Source organism: Equus asinus, chromosome 2 (genome assembly GCF_041296235.1).
Source record: "Equus asinus isolate D_3611 breed Donkey chromosome 2, EquAss-T2T_v2, whole genome shotgun sequence".
NCBI classification, from domain to species: Eukaryota; Metazoa; Chordata; class Mammalia; order Perissodactyla; family Equidae; genus Equus; species Equus asinus.
The window spans coordinates 6,354,670-6,381,298 of record NC_091791.1 but is presented as its reverse complement, the minus strand read 5'-3'; the positions used below and the strand labels follow the sequence as shown (position 1 = coordinate 6,381,298).

The following is a 26,629-nucleotide window of genomic DNA, read 5'->3' as shown; positions in this document are numbered from 1 at the left end:
TTCTCTTCAGTATTGGGCTCTCCTTACCTCTCATCTGCTCACATGACTTTTCCTTGTACATAAGGAAACGCATTTTCATTTTCAGAATGATCCATTTTGGCTGGCGGACAGTAAGCCGGTCCCCACTTGTGATTTGTGAGTGAGGTCTCTACACCAGGTCTGTCTGTCGCTGCCTCAGTTCTTCACCCTCCATGAGAAGTGCTTGCAGAACGAGACCTCCTTATCTCTGTAAAAATTAATTACTTAAAGTGGCCTTAATTAAACAGCAATGTGGTTAACTCCAGTGTAAATTAATTTGGTTGCACCACTTTCCTAAGTTCATTGTATAGCCATTCAAACATGTCCTTGCTTATCTTCCAATTTTAATCATCTTTTCAGGTTTTTGTCTTTTACCTCTGGCTTGGACAATGTTAATTGCATTTTAAACTTTCTTGGGTTCTCTAAATTCCCTGATTCAGATGGAAACTGGGTGAATGAGTTAGCATAACTTTAGAAGACATGCAGTTAATGAAATTCTGTCCCTTTTCATTTTTAAGTCCCTGTATCGTGTCAGGAATTAGTTGTATTTCTGTTGACCCTTTGTTGCACTTACCAGGGAAAATCTGGAACCATCTTTGCCTCTTCTTCTTCTCCATTACCCTTACCTAATCTATTATCAAATCCTGTTGTTCATCCCTGGACATGGTTTTCACAGCTTCCCTCTCCTTCCTGTGTACACAGTACCGCTCAGGCCTGGATGACCTGTCCATCCCTTACCTGGTTTATCTGATTTTATTCTTTCCCATTACCAGTGCATCCTGTACACCCTGTACGCCTAAAGAGGTGAATTGACATGTCTTAGGCCACAGGGCAGTGAATGGGAGTCAGCACTGGAGGGATTGCCAGCGTGGATGGGGCCACATTTCCCCTATTTAAGGACACTGATAGACTGAGTGTTTGTGCCATTTATTCAAAGCCTCCCTTCTGTATATTCATAACTGGTGGGAGAGAGATGGCAGTGCTTGATAGATTGAGAAAAGTATCTCCTTATTTAGTAAAAGATACAGTCTCCCATTTTGGCGTAAACTGAAAACAGTGATTTTGTTCCTCCCGTAGGAAGTCTTAGTGAGAGGATGGGTGTTGAAAGAAGCCCTTTCATGGCCCCGTGTGAGGGACCTCCTTCAGCTCGTATTCCCACACCACTGGGGCTCTACAGCCAGAGCAACAGGGCTGCAGCTCTCTGCTGTCTTGCTCGGCTCTCTGCTGTCATGCTTCTGTGCTACTGACGGTGCCATTTTCCCTGGATGGGGTGGGTAGACCTATTGCCGGGACTCTGCGTGAACTGTGATGGGCCAGGGCTGGGCACCTGGTGAGTCTGTTGGCAATAGCATTGGGCTGTTAGCAGATAGTGTAAAGTTTTGACCTTGGAAAGATTTTACAATCTGAACATGATGGGAAATGATACAAGAGTAACGAGGGGTAGAGGCTCCAATAATTATGGCATTGAGGAATTCCTTGGTGTCCAAAATAGAGCCCTTCTTGTTTGTGTGGTTTCCTTCTCCTGCCGTGTGTGTGTGACACTTCTGGCATAAATAGGTGGAGGGTGGCACAGTGGAATATAATGAGGATTTTATGTGTGGTGGGTCTCGGATCTCTTACTAGTTTTGGGAACACGTTCTTCCTCCCAAGGGAGATCTCTGAGATGTTGGATTGGCTGCTGTTGCAAGGTTGCCACAGCACAAGGGGAAGCAGTGGGGTGAGCACTGGTTTTGGAGCAGGTCCCTGTGGTTTGTTTCCTCAGTCTGAGGACTCCAACAGTTTGAGATCATCTGTAGGGACATGAAGGCCTTTCGGATTCTGTGCATGGGCTGAGCCATCCAGGAGGATCTGGACCAGAGATCTCATTCAGCCATCTTGTTGCTGTCCCTGCTGTGGGGCTATCTCATCTACTCTGTTTGTTTTTAATACCCACTTCATTAAGATTTAATTCATATAAAAATGCAATTCACCCTTTTAATCTGCACAATTTAGTGGTTTTCAGTATATTTATAGACTTGTGCAACTATTACCACTAACTTCAGAACATTTTCATCACCGGAAAAAGAAACCCCATCCGTGTTAGCACTCACTCCCCGCTTTCTCTGCAACCACCAATCTACTTTCTGTCTTCAGAGATTTGACTGTTTCTGTATATTTTGTATACATTGAATCACACAGTGTATGACCTTTTGTGACTGGCTGCTTTTGCTTAGTATAATGCTTTCAAGGTTCAACCATATTGTAGCTCGTATCAGAACTGCATTCCTTTTTATGGCTGAATAATATTCCATCGCATGGATATGCCACCGTTTGTTTATCCATTCATCACCTGATGGACATTTGGGTTGTTTCCACATTTGGATCTTTACAGATAAAGCAACTGTGAATGTTTGTGTACAAGTGTTAGTGTGGACATATGTTTTCCATTCTGCTGGATATGTAGCTGGCAATGAAATTATTGAGTCATATGGTAAATCTCTGTTTAAGCCTTTGAAGAATTGTCAAACTGTTTTCCAAAGCCATCGCACCATTTTACATTTCTACAAGCAGTGTAAAGGGCTCTCATTTCTCTACATCCTTGCCCACACTTACTATTGCTGATCTTTTTATCAGAGCCATTATCATGGTTGTAAGGTGATATCTCATTGTGGTTTCAGTTTGTATATCCCTAATGACTAATGATGATGTATCCATCTTTCATTCCTTTTTCTGGCCAATATTCCATTGTATAGCATTCTGCCTATTCTTGAACTCCTCCACAAACAGGGAACTCATTACTCCCAGTATAGTTTTTCGGTTCATTTTACACATCTTTTGGGAGAGGATGTGGATAAGGTTTGAGGCCAGTTTCTAGTGTGACATAACTTCGAAGTCTCCGCATTTTTTCTTTTCATTAAATTCATGATATTTTGTCATTCTATGCTATGATATTTGTTTGGTGAATTATAGTGGGATATAAAGGAATTTCTAAATTACTCTTGAATAAAAGTACTTCCTGGTGCTCTGCTGTGTACCTCAGTTTCCGAATCACCTGCCTTTTCTGTCCTGGGGCATGTGGGTCTGTAGAAGGTCCTTCATTAGACTCAGCTGGAAATTTGTCCCTGTGTGACCTCTGCCTGCTCCCTAGCTCAGGTCCTACACTCAGAGTGTATGGGGTGAGTCACGTCCAGTCTTCCCAGGGTTGTTGTTGAGCTCTTTGTCACCAGACTGATAGAAATCGGGAATAGGTTGGAAAGGTTCCTTGAGAGGGCACTATAGGTCACCCCTCTGCTGCCAGTCTTTCTGTTTGACTCAGGGTGCCATGTTTTTGTTCTGAATTCAGTCATCTCAAATTTTTGTCTTATGCATCCAATGGCTGGGAAGATCCCTGAAGTTAAAATAGCTTAATAGGTGACATTTGGGAAAGGTGGGTATTGGGGGTATGGCCAAAGATGGTAGTTACTCTAGGTTGGGAGAAAGCTGGGTGAGTTTACTTTGTCGGCTGACCTCTTGTGTCTCTGCAGTTCCTCCAGGACACCTTGGACGCCCTCTTCAACATCATGATGGAGAACTCCGAGAGCGAGACTTTTGATACATTGGTGTTTGATGCTCTGGTAAGAGGCCTTTACTATTCATCTGCTCAAATATTAAGGTGCGCTTTCATGCTGCAGCCTTTGAAGCTGGGGGAGGGGATCCATCATCGGAACCTTGAAAGTACTTTCAGTTGTAAATCCAATCAAAGCAGATGAATTGAGAGGGAGAAAGTTTCTTTCAATGCAGCGCTATAGTTAGGCAAATGTAATTTCTCAGTAAGAAGAGGTAACCTGGCTGACTAACTTCTGGCTGACTAACTTCTGTCTGAAAATGTTATGTACTTTATCGACTCACATAGTAGTGCCCATGATTCAGAGGAGATCTCAAATTGCTTTGCATTATTTTGCTGATGAAAATATTATTAACAGGTATTTATCATTGGACTCATTGCTGATAGAAAATTTCAGCATTTTAATCCTGTTTTGGAAACCTACATTAAGAAACACTTCAGTGCAACGTTAGCCTACACGTAAGTTCTTTTTTGTTGTTTTAAAACCAGCACTTCTTTTTTGCATGTTTGTTTGTTAAGGGTTTTCTCCATATACATTTGTTTATGATTGTACATTTCCCCCCTCAAAACTCTGAATTTACTAGGATAATTTTAGTTATTGTTTCCCCCAACGGACCTCAAAATCTTGTCGAAAGAGATGTGTGATACATTATCATAACATTCTGGAATAAATTCTCGTTCTCCTCCACACCTTCCATTTGTCTTTGAAATTTTCCGTTTATGTTCAATGAGACTGATACGTGGGTGCAGAGTGCCTGCCACACTGCAGCTTCCCAAGGAGCGTTTGATGAGTGAATACATGGATGTGCTCCTGTTCTGAGATTAGTGGTTGTGCAGTGTGAATAAAATTCAGTTTTGTACTTTTCAGTATATCACTCTGCTCTGTAAAGAGTGCCTTCCCTTTTGTTCCTGAAGCTTCAGCTGTAACTAACTAGGATTCTTACTGCCCACTCAGCTGCTCTTGACCTGCCCCCACATCCCCGTACATGCCCCACTGGAGGTCTAGTAGGACAGCAGAGGGGATGTGTGATGCCTGGGCCTGAGAAGCTGCTCTCCTGATGCTGATGAGCACAGTCCTGGGACTGGGCTGTCTGGGCTGACATTTCAGCTCTGTCACTTACAGGTTTAAGTTGCTAAACTTCTCTGGGCTTCAGGCTTCTCGTCTGTAAAACGGGCATGATCGTAGGGTTTCCTGAGAATTTTAGTAAGTTATTACATGTCAAGCGTGGAATCATCTTTTGCGCTTAGAAAGCACTAAGCAATTGTTAGGTTTTGTTAATTAGAATTATTATAGTGAGTTACTCTCTTCTCTCTCTCTCATGGCGGGATTTATTGGCATTTATTCAAACTTTTTATTGTGTGAGTTGCAGTGAAAAAAGACAGATTTAAATAATTTCTTTAAGAACATCCCGCTGAGAATCATGAGAAATAATTCTCTTTAGTGCCAGTAAATTGAGTCAAAGCTCCCATCTCTGTCTTGAGCCTCCATTGGTCAAAACCTGTCTTCCTTGCCTGTATGCAGCTGTGAACTCAAGGTCAGAGATCTGATGCCCACGGTCCTGTCCCTGATTCTTTCACATCTGCCTCGAGCGCATGTGTATTGCAGGACAGTGGGTGGTGCCTCAAGGGGGCAGAGAGCTGCAGCCGAGGTCCTCACGCACACAGAACAAGCCAGATAGGTCCTTTGTGCTTGCTTGCTAATCAGTGTTTGTTTAAAACATTTCCTTCTCTCACCGGAGATGCCCCGGTTTGTCCACACTTCGGACAGTTCCTTACAGACTGTGGGGAGAGCAGATCAGTGGCACCATCTTGCTATAGCAACTAAAATGTAGCCTGTTCGTGGAAATAGAACGGGGTTCATGGAAGTGGCCTGTAAACTGCTCTTAATGTGATGTGATCGCCTTCTGTGTCACTGTCACGGTTGTGCTTCTTTATTGAAACATGGCCAAACCGCTCTTCTCAGATTAGATTTTGTACTTTAATCTCAGGAAATCAAAACACTGAATAAGCCTACCACATTGCGTTCCAGATCCTTTTGTTGGCAGCCCTCTTCCGTGCCATGCCTTTGGGGCAAGAATACATGCACTTATTCTCCTAGAAAGGAAAATCGGGGAGTTTTGGCAAGTTGATAAATGGCAGAAACAAAAAGAACCACTTTATCTTTAAGTTATGATGGGACTGAGTCAAGAATTGGTATCCTTTCATTCAGTCTCTGTAATCTGCTGGAAAGGAAGTACTCATTTTGAAAAATGAGTATTCTTATCATGTTTTGATAAACTAGCAGCCCAAAGTGGGTTCCTCAGCAGTTTGAACCTGAGTATTTACGCCTTGAAATACCAAAGGAGATAATTGTGATTTACACAGTTCTAACCAAATTGTGGAAGGTTGTCTCTGTGCTAATGAAGTGCTTACGGCATTCTCTGAGCAAGGGGTCCTTGTAGGACTAAGTGTTATCACAGAGAGTCTCTGCCCCTTTTCCTCTGGAAGCCTTGGCAGGCGTGGACTTAGGTTAGACTCTTGTCCAGGTAGTTTGAGAGCTTTTAGCCTTTCTTCACAAACAACTCCAAGAGGAGAAATTAAAGATGACTATGGGCAGGGGCTGGCCCCGTGGCCGAGTGGTTAAGTTCGCGTGCTCCGCAGCAGGCGGCCCAGTGTTTCGTTAGTTCGAATCCTGGGCGTGGACATGGCACTGCTCATCAGACCACGCTGAGGCAGCGTCCCACATGCCACAACTAGAAGGACCCACAGCGAAGAATACACAACTATGTACCGGGGGGCTTTGGGGAGAAAATGGAAAAAATAAAATCTTTAAAAAAAAAAAAAAAAAAAAAAGATGACTATGGGCAATGGGTATTATTGCTTGGTGCTGCAACTCTCATAGACAGCTCCCCTGCATGGCCAGTTCACGGGTGCTGGGCCCCCATCAAAGTGACCGGTGCTGGTCCGAGTGAGAAGGGAGCGAGGCATAGGCTTTGGGGACTGTTGTTCGAGAAAACCAGCAGGACAGGCTCCTTTCTGTCCACAGAGCTACCTTTCCGGGAGCTGAGTCATGCTTCCCTCCCACTTAATTGATGCTCCACTTGATCTGCCCCTCTCAGCTAGTGCCCAGGGGTTTGGGGGTTACAAGATGGCCTGGCATATATGGATGTGGGTCTTTTGACTTCCAGATTAATTTTCTGGTTCTGGGTCATTCTCTTTGCAAATCATTCCTTCTTTTTATCCTTTTTGGTGATTAATCTGTTGGAAGAGTTCCCAAAATGCATTCTATGGAATGTATATTCCTTGGCATATTAATAGGTTTTAATAAGAAAAGGTCCAGTAAGTTTGGGAAAATAAGTTAAACTGAGTCAAACAGGTTTTATGCCACTTTAGATGTCCTATTGTTCCTTGAGAACCACCAGGAGAGGTATATGCTGAGCCACCCTTGCCAGCATAGGGGCCCGTGGGGCCTGTGGAAAGAGGATCCCTCTGCCTAGCTTCTTTCAAACACACTTGCACAAATGCTTCTCTAGTCCTGTCAGGTTTCTTTGCCAGAGTTCTGCAACCCAGTCAGTGTTAGAAATGACTTCATATTCACTTAGGCGCCTAGAAAGCTTTTTCTTGTGATTTGTCAGTGAAATCGTTAATCTCAGGACTGTTTCCAGGTCATCCCTAGCTGAAGTCACCTTTGCTCTTAAGAGGGTCTCATAATAATCTCAATGAACAGTCTGAGGCATACTGGCTCACAGCCTAACTGGAAATGCTGTCAGTATCCTAGCAGGTTTTTTTTGTAACTATGATGAATATTTAAAAGCCACAGTGAATTCCTGTTGATTACATGAGAAGTTGCGGAGCAGACACGTTTGGTTAATGGGATAATCTTGGCGGTGGTTGTCATGCAGGTTGCACGTATGCTGCAAGTTTTTGGAGAGTTACCGTGCAGCCCAGGACACTAAAAATCGCAACTATATTGAAGTTAATTAAGTTGGCTTTTATGATTTAGAAGGGTTGCTTGAGAATCATTCTTACAATGAACAATGATTATTAGTTTATGGGCCAGTAGTGGTAGAAAATATAGAAGTTTGGGCAGAATTAAAAATTGATTATTATTACCACTGCCTCTGTAATTTGAAAATATCACATGCTCAGTGTAAAAAAAAAAGAGAGAGAATTACAGAAACTGATATGGCTGTAGAGGAGATCCCTTTGATTTTGTTATTTAACATTGGGAAAGCTAGTTTACCTATCTAAGCCTGTGCTTCGTCATCTGTAAATTAGGGATAACACCCTCCTCCTTGCCTTATAGTGTTGTTGTGAAGATTAAATTACATAATACATTTAAAAGCTTAGGAAAACATCTGAAACTTCGGAAGTGCTCATTAAATGCTCAGATCTCACTCTTCTGAGAGTTATTTTATGGGTCACTTTCTCTGTTGAGAATACATTTTACAAATATGCATAAACCAAAATAAAAATAACCCACTTGTGTATTTCTGTTCCAGTTAGGCGTTGAGATACTGCAATTTTCTGAACTTATTCATTTGTGTTTCCATTATGAATAGGAAGCTGACAAAAGTTTTAAGGAACTATGTGGACAATGCTGAGAAGCCAGGAATAAATGACCAGCTGTACAAAGCTATGAAAGCTTTAGAGTACATCTTCAAGTTCATTGTGCGCTCCCGGATCCTGTTCAATCAGTAGGTATCGCCCGTGCTGGCTCTGTAGGGGAATTCTGGGAAATCCTTGATGCCTTCGTTTTTCTTCTCCTTTCCCCTTCCTCTTTCTTCTTCTTTTCCTTCCTCTCCTCTTTTTCCTTCCTTTCCTTGCTTTCTAGCCTGACAGAGCAGTCATAGATGGCAGCACTGCGGTGGAGTAGTCCCTCCTTACCATGACTTCTCCCCAGGCAGTGAAATGCAAGCCCTGAGTCTGAGTTTGAGCCCTGTTCCTCAGTCTGCAGTGTGTGCATGTGAGTCGAACATTGTCTGTTGAAAGTGTTCCCAGTCCTTCCACGGAAGTGCAGGGTGTACACCAAGGGTTCTGAAGTTCTTCTCAGTAGATCTTAGATGGAAAAAAGCCCTGAAAGAACAAACAAAATTAAAACAAAACAGTAACAAAGCAAAAGGCAAAACCAAGTTAAATTGCCTCACTTGGGAAAAATGTGGGGCTTCCTCCTCCCTTTCCTTCAAGCAGAGCAATGTTTTGTTTCTATAGAGCTATTCCCACATTGGAAATGGCTGTGTGGATGGACGCTTGATTGTTTCAGCTTAGTGACATCTTTCACATGCTATCTGGATGAATTTATGTATTGTTTTTGAACTTTAAAGTGGATTGGGGTGTTTATGACTTCCTTATTTATAGAGAACATTAATATTTTTTTCTAGATATCTATAGATTAAGAGCTGTGCTAAAATAAAAGAGCTTTCAGTTGACCTATCATATTTAACTCTATGAATGAGGAGATGTGGAAAAGAGGTCAGTTGAACACTGAGGTGTGGAAGACGACTCACTCTGCTTGTTTCTTTTGGAGGAAGAAACAACTGCTTTGGGTGACCTACCCTGAGTGATGTTGCTTCATGTTGGTTATTCGAAGTTGATGTTCTTGTAGTGAGTTCTAAGCACAGAGATGGAGGTCATGAACCAATGTCCCTCTCACTTGGGGAATATACATCACCTTTTAAAAGCACAGTGCTCTTGAAACATATCCATGAAAACTGAGAATTGAACCAGTGTGGACCCAAATCAGTACCTCCCTATTTCCTCTTCACTTTATCTTTGTTGGCCTGAAGTAGCCTTCTCCAGAAGGGCCCAGGAGAAAGGGAAGACATTCAGAATCCAATCTCGTGTGCACCATGGTGCAAGTAAAGCTAAAGGAGTAAGTTATTGACTGTGTGTAGAGGTATAAAAGTCACAAACAGGGTGGTGCCCATCACTGATCAGTGGTTACAGTGCCTGTGTTACTGGTCAAGGATTGATAGAGGTTGTGTTCACTTTGGGGTTCCCAAGATTTAACAATACTCTATGCTGCCGTTTTTATGTATGAAGACGCACAGTTTGAGGCCATCATGCTATCATCCTTGACTAAGACATCAAAGGCACACTCTTTTATTTTGCTTATTATGGATAGGCATGAATCTTGATGTGGAGCAAAGCCTTCTCTTTTCTTAAGGGGCAAAGCCATGTATGATTTTTCTCAGTGTCAGGTGTGAAAGATGACCAAGTAAACTAGGTTTTGTTTTCCTTTATTTTTTTCAATAAAATTAATTCTAGTCTATTAATTTAATAAAATTAATTGTATTAATTTTTAATTAATAAAGTTAATTTGATTATTCTTGGCACTCTCTATCTTGCTTTTATATTTTTCCCACTAATTTTAAATCTTGGATTACCCTAAACCTCTCACTAAGGTTAGATGATCAATGTGAATGAATGGAACAGTCAGGTGACATGGGTTTTGTCATATTTTATTTGAAAAACTTTTAATCTTGTACCATTTTTGATCAATATGACAATGAGTCAGGGTTTGATGATGCTCATCTCCTTTCTAAATACACGGCTGACTTTCCTTCTCATTCAGAGATTAGTAATCAAAAGAAACGTGCATTGATTGTCAGTGTGTTTCTGCTATTGTGGTAAGTGCTATAATCTTTTACAAAATAATGCTGCTTAGAAAAGATTGGGGTCACCCAAGTGGACCAGTAGCAAAATTATTTCTCTCTCTCTCTCCTTAATCTCTTTCAATCTCAAAAAACAAATGGCATGAGATCTTAGAACCATGGTCCGTAAACATTATTGAGTTTGATCTTGTAGAGGTTAGGAATATGATTGGCTGCATGTTATACAAAAAACCAGCTTAACACGGCTTAACCAGATGAAGTTCACTTTTCCCCCCCACACGACATGGAGCCCAGAGGAAGAATCTGAAGCTCATGCACTTGGTCCCTAGTTTCCCCATGTCCTTGGCTCCTTTTATCTTTCTGCCCTACCATCCTTAGGGTCTCTCTCTTTATCTCACGGCCCCCAGGTAGCTGCTGCGCCTCCTGGCATCAGGACTGTGTTCCAGGAAGCAAAGAGGGGAAGGTGAAGAGTAAACAGCTCTTCTGGTTACTCTCCTTTTAAAGAGCTTTCCCCAGTCCCTACAAAGTGTCATGTGTCTTCATCTCACTGGACAGAACTACGTCACGTGGCCACCCTAGATGCAGGGGAGGTTGGAAAGGATTTTTAGATGGGCTTATTGATGCTTCCAACAAAACCAGAGTTCTTTTAGTAAAGTAGTAAGGGAGAGATATATGTTGGATAAGCCATTAACATTTTCTTCCTTGGGGCTGCCCCATGGCTGAGTGGTTGAGTTCAGGCGCTCCTCTTCCTTGGCCCAGGGTGTCACCGGTTCAGATCCTGGGCGTGGACCTAGCAGCGCTCATCAAGCCATGCTGAGATGGCATCCCACATAGCACAGCCAGAAGGACCTACAACTAGAATATACAACTATGTACCAGGGGGCTTTGAGGGAGTGAAGAAGAAGAGGAAAAAAGATTGGCAACAGATGTTAGCTTAGGGCCAATCTTTAAAAAAAAACCCAACATTCTCTTCCTCAAATTCCTTTTAACCCAGAATTTCTGTTGCCTGACAGCTTAGAATGTCCCTAACTTACTTCGGGTTACTAAATCCTACTTAATTAGGCTTCTTAGAGCTTTTTTTCCCTGTTAGGTTGGGGGTCAATCTCTGAGACTCCTGTCACCACAGTCTCCTTGGCTTTAAATCATTGGAGCCCTAAGTGACCCGCAGACGTGATTCAGCCCTACCATGTTTCGCAGAAATGGAGTGAAATACTCAGCAGACCCTCGCCCATGACCCAGGACGTGTTTTATGTTTGACATCCTTAGGAACATCTTGGTTTTGTTGCTTAGCAGCATGGCGTTGGCACAGACCGTGATCCCAATGCTGGCTTTTGTCCTGGAGTGGCCCTCGCAGAGGCCAGGCCTGATCCCAAACTGAGTCTCTTTGCTGGGATAACTTGTTTGTCAAGAGCCGAGACCATCCAGGAAGGCGGTGAAGCTTCCTAGGCCTCCCATGACCCTTGTCTGGCCTTCCAGACCTGATCTAACCAAAAGTGTAGTGATGGCAATGGTCTTGACAATCAGGATCCCTCCCTGCCTCCTTCGTGTCTTCCTTCTTCCGTAAGTACTTAATGAGCTTGGGAGTCCTCGTGGTATCCCAGACCTTAACAGTTTATTGACCTCATTTTTTTTCTCTCAGTGTTTCCTAAATGAGTATCTTGGCGGCCTTCGACGATTCTTGAGGGCAGAGAAGGACACGTTCCTTTTGAAACTTAGAACACAGTGTAGCCACATTGTGTACCTATCATAATACTTCTTAAATCTATAGTCGTAAAACTCTTGAGAAGATTCTGTGGTAGGAAAAAAAAGTCACGACCTTAAAATCATGCACAAGGCCACATACTTTTTCTATAGTCTTGTCCTCCTCCTCATCGCCACTGCCCGTGTCCTGCCATACTGTTTCAGGAGTTCTCCATCTATGATATTGGAGATGTTAATTTAAACTGAAATAATATTCCTATTTTGTATAGACTGCTTAAAGCGAAAGCAGTCCTGTGTCCTACACAGACGTCTGGAACGTTGATCCGTGACAAGCTCTAGGCAGTTCTTGTGCCTCTGGTTTTCAAAGGTGGGGGGAAAACAAACTAAACTTCTCATTTTCTTACCTGCAACACATTTATTACCTTGGGAGAAAAACAATTGTACTCACAGCTGGAATTGACAAGTGTGTTTTCCTTTTTGCAGTTGGAATAAACTTTTGAGGTCTTTTATTTTTCTTCTTCTTTCGAAGTGGTCTGCTGTATTTTCATAATGTAGTAGCTTTGTAAAATTCCAGGATAATTGACAGTAATTATTCCTCCAAAGAACAAAGAGAGGAACCTTTGGAGATGAAGATTTTGAAGCCTATCATAGTTATCCCACTATCTTTCTCACTATGCAAATCTGTACTTTCTGTTTTGTTTAGAAAGCTCATTTTGTTTTGAAATGAGAACAGCAGTTTTAAAACTGGCCCAGAGACATTTGGTTCGTGGGGAACCCATGGAAAGATTCCTGACAGCCAGGGGCACTTCTCCACTGGTTTTTGTTTGTCTGTGTTTTCTGTGTGGGCGGATTGCATTAACTAGAAGGCCAGAAAACAGACACACACATCCTGCCTCAGACCTTCTGAATCAAATGACTAAAACCCGTTATCACTGTGTTCCTCTTCTGTCTTTCCGGTGCTTTGTGGAGTTTTTGCCTGTCATCAGTGTTAGCTTTGTGAATAATTAGTTATTGATCATGAATAAGTTGTTGCAGATCTGTCATTTTGTTATCATTTCCTTGGTCACAAAAATAGAATGTAGGTTATAGACAAAGACCTTGTCATTCCTTGTTAATGAATACTTAATAACATTTAAATAGAGCAAGGAATGATGACTAGGTTTTGTTCACCTCTTTATCTGCCATTACCCCTCTGACTTCTTTCCTCTCGCTCCTTCCTCCACCTCAAGGTGGGTCAAACAAATGACTCTTTCTGGCTTATTTCACAAAACCAAGAGGCGAGACTCAAGAGACGTCCGTTTCATTGCAGAAAGATGCTTCAAAGGGGTTGCTGTAAAGTACTAACCATTTATGTTTTAAGCATGATGCTTGGCAGCAGAGAACTAATAATTAAATTTTCATCCTTGAGGGATTCTTGGTGGAATTTTAAATATAAGAAAGACTCATTAATTATACCGTATAGATTTTGAAGCTGTTATTGGGGGCATACAGATTTAGAATTGTGATCTCTTTCTTGTGGATTTTCTCCTTAATCAACATGAAAAGCTTCCCTTTATCTTTTGTTTAGGATTTGCATGGAATATCTTTTCCTGTTATTTTACTGTCAACCTTTCTGTGTCATTATATTTAATATGTGTCTCTTATACACAATGTAAAGCTATATTTTTATTTCATACAGTCTGAAAGTCCTTCTAATTGAGTATTTACTTTACATATAATGTAATTAAGTCATATATTAGGTTTATAGCTACCATCTTTCTATTAATTTTCTCTTTTACCCATTTGTATTATTGTTCCCTTTTTTCCTCTGTTTACCTTCTTTTGTACCAGTCAAAATTTTGTCTTTATCAATCCATTTTCTCCTCTCAAAATATTCTTTTACTGTTCTTTTAATGATTATCTTAGAAATGACAACATGCATGTTTGACTTATTATAGAGTAATTCAAATTATTTTACTGCTCCCTTGAAACCGCTAGATAGGGCCAGAAGAGCGGAACACTTTAGCTCCGTTTACTTCCTCTTCTTTTTTTTTTTTTTGTTGCTTAATTCCTTTTAATATAGATAATTCCCACTTATAATCAGCAATCTTTTTCTAATAATCAGTTTTTATTCATAACAGTATTTACTGGGATATTATTTCTTATTAAAATGGGAAAATTACAATGCGTAAAACTTCAGCCTCAAACCCATGACCATTTTCCTTATAATAAAAACACACAATAAAACTCTTCTCTTTAAGTACAAAACTCTCAGTTTGGGGCATATAATTCCTTAACAATTCTTTTTCAACACCAAGCAATTGATGTAGATATTAACAAGTAATCACTTTGTGTCTTAATTTGGGTTCTGCCTCAAAATTGTTCCCCTGAAGATTGAGTAGCCTGGTATACTTATTCACCGACCCTTGGTGGGTAAATTTCCTGTTAGATTTACCCCTCTGGGCATTAACTAACTCCTTCATACTTTTATGTTGCACTGCTTATGGCTGAAAGATTTTTCTACTTCCTCTTCTTTTTTGTTAGGATTGTCATGCATTTCGATCCCACATGTATTTTAAACCCCTTAAGACATTATTGCTACTATTTTGTAGTTAGTATTTGTTCAACATGTTAGATATTTATCACTATTTTTTCATTTTTCTTTCAATTCCCAGTTTCTCTCTGGGACAGTTTTCCTTCTGCTCAAAGAAATCCCTGTGGAATTTCTTTCTTTCTTTTTTTTATTTTCAAGATTTTATTTTTCTTTTTGTTCCCCAAAGCCCCCTGGTACATAGTTGTGTATTTTTAGTTGTGGTCCTTCTAGTTGTGGCCTGTGGGACGCCACCTCAGCATGGCCTGATGAGCAGTGCCATGTCCGTGCCCAGGATCCGAAGTGCGAAACCCTGGGCCACTGAAGTGGAGCGCACAAACTTAATCACTTGGCCATGGTGCCGGCCCCAAGAATTTCTTTTACTATAAGTCTGCTACAGGTTTTGTTTGTATGAAAATCATTTATTTCATCTTTGTTTTTGAAGGAAAATGTCATTTAGTATAGAATTCCAGATTGACAGTTTCTTCCTCCAGATATTATTCTGTCCTCTTTTGGTTTCCATCATTTCTGGTGAGAAGTCAGCTTTCAGACTTATTGTTACATCTTTGCAGGTAATGGTCTCTTTTTCTTTTCCCCTCTGGCTGCTTTTAAAATTTTTCTCTCTTTCTGTGGTTATTGGCAGTTTTGTGATAGATTGCATAGGAAAGCTTTGCTTTTTGTTTATTCTACATTTTATTTTCAAAGCTTCTTGAATTTTTGAATTGATGTCTTGTATTACTTTTGGAAAATTCGTGTCCATTCTCTATGCTAATGTTGCATTTGCTCCATTGTATCTCTCATTTTCTTCTGCAACTTCAGTTACCTGTGTATTAGATTCTTTCATCGTGCCCTACATGATCTCTAACACTCTTTTCTGTGTTTTCCATCTCTGTGCTTCTGTTTATTTTCCTGTTGACTGTGTTCCATTTCACTATCTCTGACTTCTCTAAACTCAATCTAACCCATATAATGAATTCTTAATTTTAGATACTATATTTTTAGTTTTAGAATTTTCATTTGATTCTTTTCTTTAGATTCATTTCTCTACTAAAATTTTTCATATTAACTTCCATTTCCTCCATCTCTCCTTTATCTGTGTTTCCATCTTTCTATTTCTCCATCTTTTTCTCTCTGTTTTAAAATATAACAATTATATTTATTTTGACGTTCTTGTTAGCTGACCACAATATCTTGATCACCTGTGGATCAGTTTCTGTTGTCTTCTTTTCTTCTTTGATTTGGCCATGTGGCCTGGTCTTTTGCTGTGTTTAGTAATTTTTTTTGAATGCAAGACTGTGTATATGTGAAACATCACAAGCTCCAGACGATGTGATCTTCCAGAGACGATCATCCTTTCCCCTTCTAGGCAGAGAAAGTGGGGCTGACCTCCAAGGCTGCGTGTAGCCTTGGTAAGCCTCAGTAAGTCTCACTCTACGTTTGGTTTGCCCCTTGTTCTCCAAGGTTTTCAACTGAGAGTCTGCTGTGTTATCTGGGGCTCCTCTCTCTGGCATTTCCAAACTATTCATCATCTCTGGAGACTGATGAAAATTCCACTCTGCTTTATGGAGGTTTTCGTTTTGGTTTTTAGCCTCCTATCCCAAGCAGCTCTAGGAAATGGCAGATGTCCTGAGGAGGGAGATTGACTGCACGCTGAAGCCTTCCCAAGTGTTTGCGAACGTTGCTGTCTGCCCAGCACTGCTCCGTGTCACCTGCAGCAGAAGTTCGTGACTCCATCGTTTTGATTGTTTGGTACACCATTTAAGCAAACCCCATTTGAAACCCCTTATTTACAAAACAGATACAGTAGGTTGCAATTTCTCCTTTGAGACAGAATTTGTTGCTTTACAATGGAACTCATTTAAATGTTAGATTACCTCTAGGGTAATTAATTATCACTTAGTTTACAAAATTTTCCATTTTCCACAAGTTTTCAGGTATGGTATACTTTTAATTGGGCAGAAAACTAGTCTATATTAATAAAACATCTGAGTTGCAACATTTGAAAATGCAAATGCATTGCTTTTTGGTAATACAGACTTGTAGTAACTGCTGATAAATAATTTATAGATGGAACTTATTTATAATTAGCAACATACATTTGCATACATGTAACTAATGCACAGCTTCTTTATTATCCATTTATTGAGTATGTGCCACCTCTTGAAAGTTAGCCCGTTACCACCAATTCTATGATGAATGAATTTATATAGTATTATTACTCTGAAATAATTTTGAGTTCACTATTACAATGTCACTTTCAAATGGTTATGCGATCATGTTAAATTTAGGCAATTAAATGTCTTTGTGATTGTCAGTTATATGACATTATAGGTTTAAAGAACACTGGCAGGAAATATACCAAGAATATTAGTGGTGTAATCAATGTGGGGTAGAATTAAAGCTGAACTTCTCCGTCTTTCCTTCCTCTCTTCCTCCCTCTTTCCTTCCTTCTCTCCCTTTTTGTACATTTCTGTTTTTTAGATTTATAAAACGTATTATGTTACCATGAACAAGCAACAAACAGTGTGATTACCAACCTGCTTTTTCAGTGTGAAGGCATTATCTCCATAGCTGAGTGGTCCAGGGTAATCTGATTCCCGAGTTGCCTGTCACGTTTTGTGAATGTTGAGGACTTGCTCTTCCATTCTAACTTGTCGCCCAGGCAGCCCCTTTAATGGCTGTAGATGCAGGAGAAAAAGTGGCGAGGCGCTGTCTGCCCAACCCCACAGAGCTCTCTGTGTTCCATTGCAGACTGTATGAAAACAAAGGCGAGGCTGACTTCATGGAGTCGCTCCTGCAGCTCTTCCGATCCATCAGCGACATGATGAGCAGCGTGTCGGACCAGACCGTCAGAGTGAAGGTAGGCCCTCGTTTGCAGCAGCACCAACCACGCTCCAGGCCGTCTGTTCGAGGCTGGGCTCTGTGCGCGCGCTGAGTGAAGCGGGGACTGACAACACGCGAAGCCTGAACTTGAGCAGAAGGCCAGGAGTTGCTTTTGTGATGAACGTATTCCTGCTCCCTGTGTAATGAAATGGATTTTGGTTTCTCTGTAGGTGCCCTTAAATGCTGTCATCGCTATGTCTTTGCTCCTTGCAAGGAGAGGTTCTGAATTTGCTTTGCGTAAGTGTGGGGAAATCGATGAGAGGAATATTTTACCCGTCACTTGTCAGCGTGTCTTGGTACCTGAGCTTATGTGGGAGGCTGAGGCTGTAGGTGCCGCAGGCATCAGTGACACCTCAGGCTATGCTGTGGAAACGGTGATACATCCTTGTCCTTCAGTGTGTTTTTTGCAGAACAGCGAGGGGTCCAACCTTCCTGTGTTCCTGCTCTCCTCGCCACCTTTCATTACTCTTCTTGCCCTGAGGCCCTTTGGCAGGAAGACACCTTCATCTCAAGCGGGGTCTGAGTGTTCTTGAGGACACTCCTGGCGTGGAGGTGCCAGGGGCGGGAGCGTAGAGCAGCCCCAGGACCTGCACACTCTCGAGCATCCCTCTTCTAGCAGTTTCTGTGGGGCTGACTTACTGCAGAAGGAGGGTACAATTTGCAGTTTGCTGCCTGTGCTAATTCCATCAAAGAACAAGAATCTTCCAAATGATTGACTTGCGGCTTTCACTCTACTACTCATTGTGGCCGCCTCAATTCTTACTTTTCTCTTTTAATGTTTTTTTTAATGTATAATTTCAGAAAACGTCTTTATGGCTATTGTCTTAAAAGTGTTTTGGGAAAGTGATTTTCCAGCTTTAAAGCTTAGCCTTCAGTCTGGAACAAAGATGTCTGTGTGCTCAGGCGTGTCTCGTGGTTGCTGTGACCTGGGGAACCAGCATAACGAAAACTGAATAAAGTCATAACATCCCTTTCATCTCTGAGGGATGCAGCTGGCTGGCAGGGCTGCTGGATTCTTCAGTATAATTTCTGGATCTTTATGTGAATTTGTTGTAAAAAACTGATGATCTATAGAGAAAGCTATGTGGTGTGTATATTAAAGTTTTAAGTTAGTTATTTTGGCAACTTGATATTGCCTAAAGCTCCCTTATTGTTCCAAGGTTAAAATTAGCAGCGTGTTCAGGACGTTTACGACTAAAATCCTGTGGCTTCTTACAGACGTGGGTAGTGTAAGAATAGATAAAAATTACAGGAAGTTTTGAGCCCAGAGGTAATTTTAGATTTCTAAATATACCCTTACATTATTCAATTTGATTGGGCTTGACTTGTGTCTGCCCACTCCCCTCGGTGTCAATCATTCAGTGACTGCAGACTTGGAAGGCCTTCCTTTGGTGGGTGTTTATTATAAGACTCGAGTGAGTTCAGTGGCGTTCACGCATTGATGCAAACCTTACTCTGCGAGTCAGAGGACTGAGTTTTCTTTGAAATGTTGCCTCCCTTGCTGCTACTTTTGTGTTTTGTTCTTTCACAATAGATGCTGTCTCAGCATCTGAGCTTCACCCTGGTTTTTGTGTTATTTTAACTCTGTAAGAGTCTCTCTGTTGAGATGGAAATACAGTGGTTGATCGTCTTACGTAGAGAAAATATGAAAAAGACTGTGGCGTTTCCGAGGGGTTAAACATTGTTTCTCCAAGCCCTTGTTGGCTGCTTTGATTTTTGAGATGACCTGTGTGCCCTCATTTGTGATTAGGAGGTCAGCATGCCCTCGTGTCTTGTTGGCCTTATTCAGGTGACCTAATGCATTCTGGAGCGTGGGAGGTAGTTGCTCTGTCTGAGAGGGTCACACCCTGCGGTCACCTTCTCCTAACTGAAGCCGTCTCTTACGTCCACCTTGCAGATTCGAGTCAGCCGTGGCATTTTATGCCTCAACTAAGGGAGAGGCAGGAGTTTCGGATAGTAATTGACTGTGGGATAAACACGGCATCAAAGTAGAGTTTCAACAGTGCCTCTTTCCATTTGACTTAGTGACAAAGTTTTTACCAGGGTCATTTAATTTAAGCGAGCAAACACACAAATGGGAGAATACTTGGGTAAGTTTTTGGTAAATAGGAGAGGGAACCATAGCGAACGTGTGGGCAATGCCTTCCTCCACTCTTCTGCCAGGTGGCCTCCAGTCACCTCCCCGTCTGGATCCTGCTCGAGGGCATCCATGTGTTCCTGGAGACAGACTTATCAAGGTGCCCCTATACTATCCCTCAGTTAATGCCCCCTAACCTCAGGGATGCTGCCAAATCCTTTAAAAAAATTTTTGATTATGGTAAATAGCATTAAAATTTACCGTTTTAACTATTTTAAGTGTATAGTTCTGTAGCATTAAGTACATTCACATTGTTGTGCAACCATCGCCACCAGCCATCTCCAAAACTTTTTCATCTTCCCAAACAGAAACTCTGTACTCATTGCACAGTAACTCCCTATTCCTTGGACTTTTGTGACTGGCTTATTTCACTTAGTATAATGTCTTCAGAATTCGTCCATGTTATAGCCTGTGTCAGAATTTCCTTCCTTTTTAAGGCAGAATAGTATTCCCTGGTATGTTCCTGCCACGCCTTGTTTGTTCGTGTGTCCATTGAGGGACACTTGTGAGTAATGCTGCTGTGAACGTAAGTGTACGAGTAACTGTTCAAGTCCTGTTTCCACTTCTCTTGGATGTATACCAAAAGTAGAACTGCTGGGTCCTATGGTAATTCTATGTCTGATTCTTTTTTAAAGAGTTTACTTCTCCTTTTTCTCCCCAAAGTCCCCTGGTACATAGTTGTGTATTTTTAGTTGCGGGTCCTTCTAATTGACTCATGTGGGGCGCTGCCTCAGCATGGCCTGATGAGCGGTGCCATGTCTGCGCCCAGGATTCGAACCGGTGAAACCCTGGGCCGCCAAAGCGGAGCATGTGAACTTAACTACTCGGCCACGGGGCGGGCCCCATATGTCCGATTTTTTTGAGGAATTACCATACCATTTTCCACAGCAACTGTACCATTTTATTCAAAAACATGTTTTAAAATTCCTTGTTGAATTTACCTTAGCAGCTATTTCTGGCAGCTTCTCAAGCTTGAGGCTTATCACCCGTGCAACCCCACCTTTAGCAAATGATGTTGGTCTGTTTGCTTTACTGAGAAGATCCTCTGGGATCTGTCCAGCATCACCTTTTCTTTCTCACTTTCCTGTGAAGAAGAGAAGTCCATCCTACAACCTGAAACACACCTTCCACCTGTGCTGAGGTCTCCCCCAACCTCCCCTTCTTCTGCGGTCCTGAACAATCCCTTGCACTTTCCTCTCAGTCTGGAACCTTCTGTCTTCACCTCAGGTTGCCCCTTCCCTCTGCCTACAGCCATGCCCAGACATTATCAAAATTCAACAAGTGCTTTTGGGATCCTTCTTTGCCATCATGCTTCTCTCTCTCTTTCCCACCCCATGAGAGGGTCCTTGTGTCTATTGCCAGTGCCCTTGGCTCTCTTCTCTGGTCTATGCCATGTGATCACGGTCTGCCTCCCACATAAGACCCACCTCAGATGTGGCATCTCAAAACCAGACCTGGTCACTTTCTTCCATTGCCTTCTTTTCCCCTTGGTCACCTCAGCTGTGATAGCATGAGCCACTGGGTTTGTTCAGGGACCCTCAGTTACTCTTGCTGAAATTATTGCAGAAAGTCACTTAACTCTACTCCCGACACCCTCAGTGCTGTACCTGCCCTTTCTTGTTTCCTGACTGTATTTCAGTGTTTTCCTAAAACTCACATCTTGCAATGGCTTTCTTTTTCTCAGAAAGCTGTGATGTTCTCCAGCTGCCTGGAGAAATGGGTCAGATTCCAGTTTCTGCCATTCAGAAATCTTCATAGTGAACCCAGCCAGCTGTCCTAGCTGTTAATTCTTAGTGACACAAGTAGAGTGCCTCCCCTAGAGAACGCCAAACACCTCGGTGTTTGGAAGCTTCCTGAGGATTAATTCCCCATGCCAACGGTTGATAGAAACGTGAGCTCCAAGTGCAGAATCGCGACGGCTGATATTTATTGACCACTTACTCTTCCAAGTGCTGTATATTTATCCACTTCTCTGATCCTTACAGTAACCCTTTGAAATAGGTACTATCATTGCTTTTAGATGAAGACACCTTGAGATATTAATTATGTGGCCCAACCCACACAGCCAGGATGGGGCAGAGTGGTGAATTAAGCCTGGGGCGCCCACTCTTCCATTCAGCATCTCTAGAGAGTGTTGCTCAGCACCAGCTAGCTGATGGTGTTTGGAGGCAGGACCCATGCTCGTCCTCCTCACTGCTGGACACAGCTCTGTACCAGATGCTGTGAGGTTGTGAGGCATAAACATTCCTTGTGGAGCTTTCCATCTAAGTGTTGTCTGTGTTCATGCGAAGAGCAATTTGAAAACATTGACAGGGACTGGCCCTTTGGCCAAGTGGTTAAGTTTGCATGTTCTGCTTCAGCAGCTCTGGGGTTCGCCAGTTCGGATCCCGGGTGTGGACATGGCACCCTTCCATCAGGCCATGCTGAGGCAGCATCCCACATGGCTCAACCAGAAGGACCTACAACTGGAATATACAACTATGTACTAGGGGGCTTTGGGGAGAAGAAGAAGAAGGAAAAAACAAGAAGACTGGCAACAGATGTTAGCTCAGGTGCCAATCTTTAAAAATAAATAAATAAAAACATCGAAAATATGCCACAAAAATTGAGTGTGTCTAAAGTGGGGGTAAAGGGAGTTCCATGGGGCTGGTCACAAAGCCTTCTTGGAGGAGAAGGTCTTGGTGGTGGCCCTGCTGTGTGGGCAGCAGGTGGTTGTGTTTGTTGACGACTCATCACTTGCAATGTTAGATTTGGGGCATTTGGGGCTTTGCAATCAGAGTTATCACAGATATTGACGTTTTCACTCAGGACCACAAATATTACTACCAATTCTGTGTGATAAGCCTGGAAAAAACTACCCTGTGACCTTGGCATAGTCTGCTGTTTAGTTTGGGCCTGAGGATTCCAGAACTTTCTGTAGCAGGAAACTTTGACCATGATCCACAGTAAGAAATAAATTCTTGGGATGTGTGTGTGTGTGTGTGTGTGTGTGTGTATGATAGATTCTTGGTGTATGTATGTGCTCTGTTTATGAAGCTGAAATCTGTTTCATGAAAAAGTTCTTACCCTTATTCCATGTGATGTGCTCTGGCATTTTCTATTCTATTCTAGTACCTTTTAGTCTATTCTGAACTAAAGTATTTGACTAAAAAAATTGTTCGTTGACAGGCACTAAATTTATTTCCGGAACAGCTAATGTATCTCAACCCACATTTGGAAAACACTGCTCTTTATCATTCTTTAGATTTCTTTCACCGTTTCTTCTGTTCAGTTCACTATGAAAATCTTCATGGTTTTCTGTGTGTCTTCCTGTGTCTTATGAAGCCGTGGGCGTCTGGCGCTTGGTGACCTCCTGCTGGCGTGTGGACTGCACTGGGATGAGGGTCCCCAGCTGAGGTTGGCACAGCTGCAGGGGGCTTTGTCTTCCTTCTGGGGGCTGTCCCTGTCTCTTTCCCTGTCTCTTGCCATTCTAACCATCTCATGGTGCCGTTTATGTCTGGCCTTCTCCAGAAGGTACTAGAAATAAGCTATACTGTAATCACAGTAAATACAGTTTTGGGTGAGTTTTGCCTTCCAAGAAGCACAGTGTTCATTTTCTTAAAAATAGTATCCTGACTTGGAATGAACTGTACTTACTTCCTTCATATCTTATCCAAAATTCTTCCTTATCAGAAGTTTTTGCCCCTTTTTGTCTATTTCTTAGCTATCATCTGGGGTTCACACTGTCTCTCACACATTTGTAAGTTTAGGATTGTTTTGTCCTCAGGAAAAACTGTCTGAATGTATTAGGGATGATGACAAATAAGGATCAGAAATAACGTGATTTCCTTGCAGATGAGGAAGTCAGGTTTCCTGGGTGCTTTTGACCTGTCCAGGGCTCACTTACAGCCACAGCAGCTCCTCACTCGCCCTGACTTCCCGGCCGGGCGTTCTGCACCTCGAGGGCTGTGTCCACAGTTTCCATGAGGAGGCAGGGTCTTATCCATTGCCTTCAACAAAACAGGCATCCATTGTTTCCTTGCCTTCAGTTTTAAATGTAATATGTCATCTTGTTAGAAAAATGAAAAAGCCAAAAAATTAATTAAGAAAAATAAGAATCTCTATCATCTCACCTCCCATAGATTACACTGTTAGCATTTCTGTCTTTATAATTCTGTGCCTTTTTTCCTGAGTCATCATATTTATGATATATACAGGTATATGATATATATCTACTTATATATTTACATTTATTGGTATGTGTGTGGATCTATACATACTTTTACAACTTTTGCTGTTCCACATATATTTCCCTGCGTCTTTTGACATTTTTCAAGAACTTATTTTTTAAGGTTACATCTTACTTCATGGTGGTATCATAACTTGCTAACCGATTTTCTTTTTTAGGGCACTTACATGGTTTCTGTTTTTCATTTCCATGAACAGTGCTTTAATAAGCCTCCTCAGCTGACCCCTCTCTCTATGGTGAAGACCTCGTTCCATCTGGTTTGCTGTGACGCATCCAGATTTCCGAGTGCTCTGACATCCTATGAAAGTCATGAGCAGAGCTGTTAGTCATGACCCTGACCCGTGGACCATATGTACCTTTCATCTGGGCTGCTGTGTTCAATGCAATTGCCTGGCGTTGGCCCTCCGTGGAGCCCTGGTTCTGTGATTCCATTTCATTCTGCACTTTGTGGACTGAGTGATTCAACTGCAGTGTCTTATGGCTAGGGAGCCATTTGGTCCTCAGAGGCCAGCTGCTTACGTAACCTTGGCTTCTCTTGGCATGGAATCAGTGGCCAAATCAGGCAAGGAGACGAGAGCTCCACCGAGTCTGGCTCCTTCAGCCCAGAATCATCTGAGCCCTGAGGAAACCAGCCTGTGAGATGTGGGGACCATCATAGACCAGCATGCAGATTAAAGGAACTGGGGCGCATTTGAGCCAGAAAGGTGTACTAAGAGCAAACAATAAAATATTTTCTTTGCTTTCTTTCCTTTTTTTTTTGAGGTTAGGTGAGAGGTTGTTGACTGTTATTTGATCCAAGAATGCCATAGACACGAGTCAGGGTTTGGCTTGCAAATCTCTCATCATTCATGTGGACAAGGATGAGAAGGTTTGGATGGCAACCTTCCAGGTCATGTTACCTGTGTTGGGGGAAGACTTGTTGAACCGGAATATCTGGGAGCTGAGGGCTGGCAGCTCAGGGGAAGCCAGCCATGAAGGGAATGCCTACACTTGATTGAGAATCAGCAACAGGCCAGGCCTTCTGGAGAGTTCTTCTGCTAACACAGAGAGAAGAGGGAGGTCCTTGACTACAGGAAGTGGAGAGCAAGCCAAGCTTGGCTGAGATATTAGTCTCCTAGGACTGTTGGAACAAAGTGCCACAAATTTGGTAGCTTAATACAGAAATCTGTTCTCATGGTTCCTTCTGGGTGCCTGGCTTAGTCAGCTCAGGCTGCTGGCACAGAACACCATAGACTTATAAGCGACAGAAATTTCTTTCTCGCAGTTCCGGAGCCTGGAAGTCTGAGATCAGGGTGCCAGCATGGTTGGATTCTGCTAAGAGCCTTCTTCCGGCCAGCTTCTCATTTCATCCTCATGTGGTGGAGAGCAGAGACAAGAAGCAAGCTCTCTTGTGATCCTTATAAAGGCACTAATCCTACCGCGAGAGCCCCACCCTCATGACCTCATCTAATCCTAATCACCTCCCAAAGATCCCGCCCCCTAATTCCATCACAGGGAAGGGTAGGGTTTCAATGTATAAATTTTGGAAGGACACAGACATTGACTCCATAACAGGGCTCCAGGAGAGTCTGATCTGTGTCTTTCTCCTCGCTTCTGGTGGCTGCTGGCAGTCCTTGGTGTTCCGTGGCTTGTTGCCATATCACTCCTATAGCTGTCCCCATCTTCACATGCTGTTCTCTCTGTGTGTCTGTGTCTTTGTATCTCTGCTCCTCTTCTTATAGGACATCAGTCATGTTGAATTTAGGGCCCACTCTACTCCACTATGACCTGATGTTAACTTAATTATGTCTGCAAAGACCCTGTTTCCAAATAAGGACACATTCGCGAGTACCAGAGGTTAGGATTTGAACGTATCTTTTTCTGGGACACAGTTTAACCTACAGTAGACGTCAGTGTGGACATCAACATGGATGCCGAAGGCACCCAGGCCGGCGGTTGAAGAAGGGCTGGAGAGGAAGGAGGCCCTCAGCCAGGCGTCCATAGTCAGCTGGGCACACAAGGAGCTATAGACCCATGCTTCTCAGACCTCAGTGTGCGCATGCGAGTCACCTGGAGATCTTGTTAAAATGCAGATTCTCACTCAGTAATTCTGGGGAGGGGGCACAAGAATTGTTGTTTCTAATCAGGTCCTATTTAATGCAGATGCTGCTGGTCCCTGGGCCACATTTTGAGTTCGGAGTGGCCAAGGTTGACCTAGTGTAGAGAGCATTCTGGTTGCTGTGTGAACACTAGTTGTGAGGGGAGAGCAGGGCCCACAGGAATCTCGGCTGGTGCAGGTGTTCGCTTAGGGACTGGCTTCACCTGGACTGCAAACTCTCAGGTGCCTGATGTTTTGGGCTAGTCAGATTTCACAAATTTTCCCTACACACAGATGGTGAGACACTTGCAAGTGAAGTCACGACTCATGTCAAAAAATAAGAAGCAATGACAAAAAAAGTGAAGAAAATATTATATGGCTTGCTCTTAGTAAACCTGTGGCACAAAATGCTTCCAATTTCTTTATAGTGCTTGCTGGTCCGTGCCTTCTATGCTCTGCAGAGGGTTCAACAGCCTGGCTGAGAGATTTGGACTCACCAGACACTGTGCCTAACAATTTATAATTTGGAGAGCGTTTGCCCAGCACTAGATTTCTGGGGTCTGTCTTCTGGCCACAGTTCCTTTGGGGAGTTCCACAATCTTCTTGGCTGCTTCCCTAGGCCTCTTCTTGCCCTCTTTTCTGGGAGAGAGACTACCCACACAGGCAAGACATTATCTGAAGCCTCTCGGATGTGTATTTCCTTGGCCACTTCTCTATCTTCATTCGTATTGCATGGTGCATTGCAACAGTAGCAGAAATGCAACAGTACCAGAAATGAGTATCATTTCTGTCTCACCACTCTCCCTCAGCAAGCCAAATATTTCTATTGGTTTTCTACCA

General features: G+C 42.5%; 1 protein-coding gene across 3 annotated transcripts in view; it reads left to right on the top strand.

Annotated features, from left to right (window-relative positions):
* DOCK1 (dedicator of cytokinesis 1) overlaps nt 1-26,629 on the top strand; it is a 505,440-nt gene that overhangs the window by 112,865 nt on the left and 365,946 nt on the right. For all 3 annotated transcript variants that reach the window (XM_070481013.1, XM_044748741.2, XM_070481015.1), the window contains exons 20-23: nt 3,522-3,611; nt 3,960-4,060; nt 8,143-8,277; nt 17,216-17,324. In XM_070481013.1, coding sequence (XP_070337114.1) covers nt 3,522-3,611; nt 3,960-4,060; nt 8,143-8,277; nt 17,216-17,324 — 435 coding nt within the window. The remainder of the gene's footprint in view (nt 1-3,521; nt 3,612-3,959; nt 4,061-8,142; nt 8,278-17,215; nt 17,325-26,629) is intronic.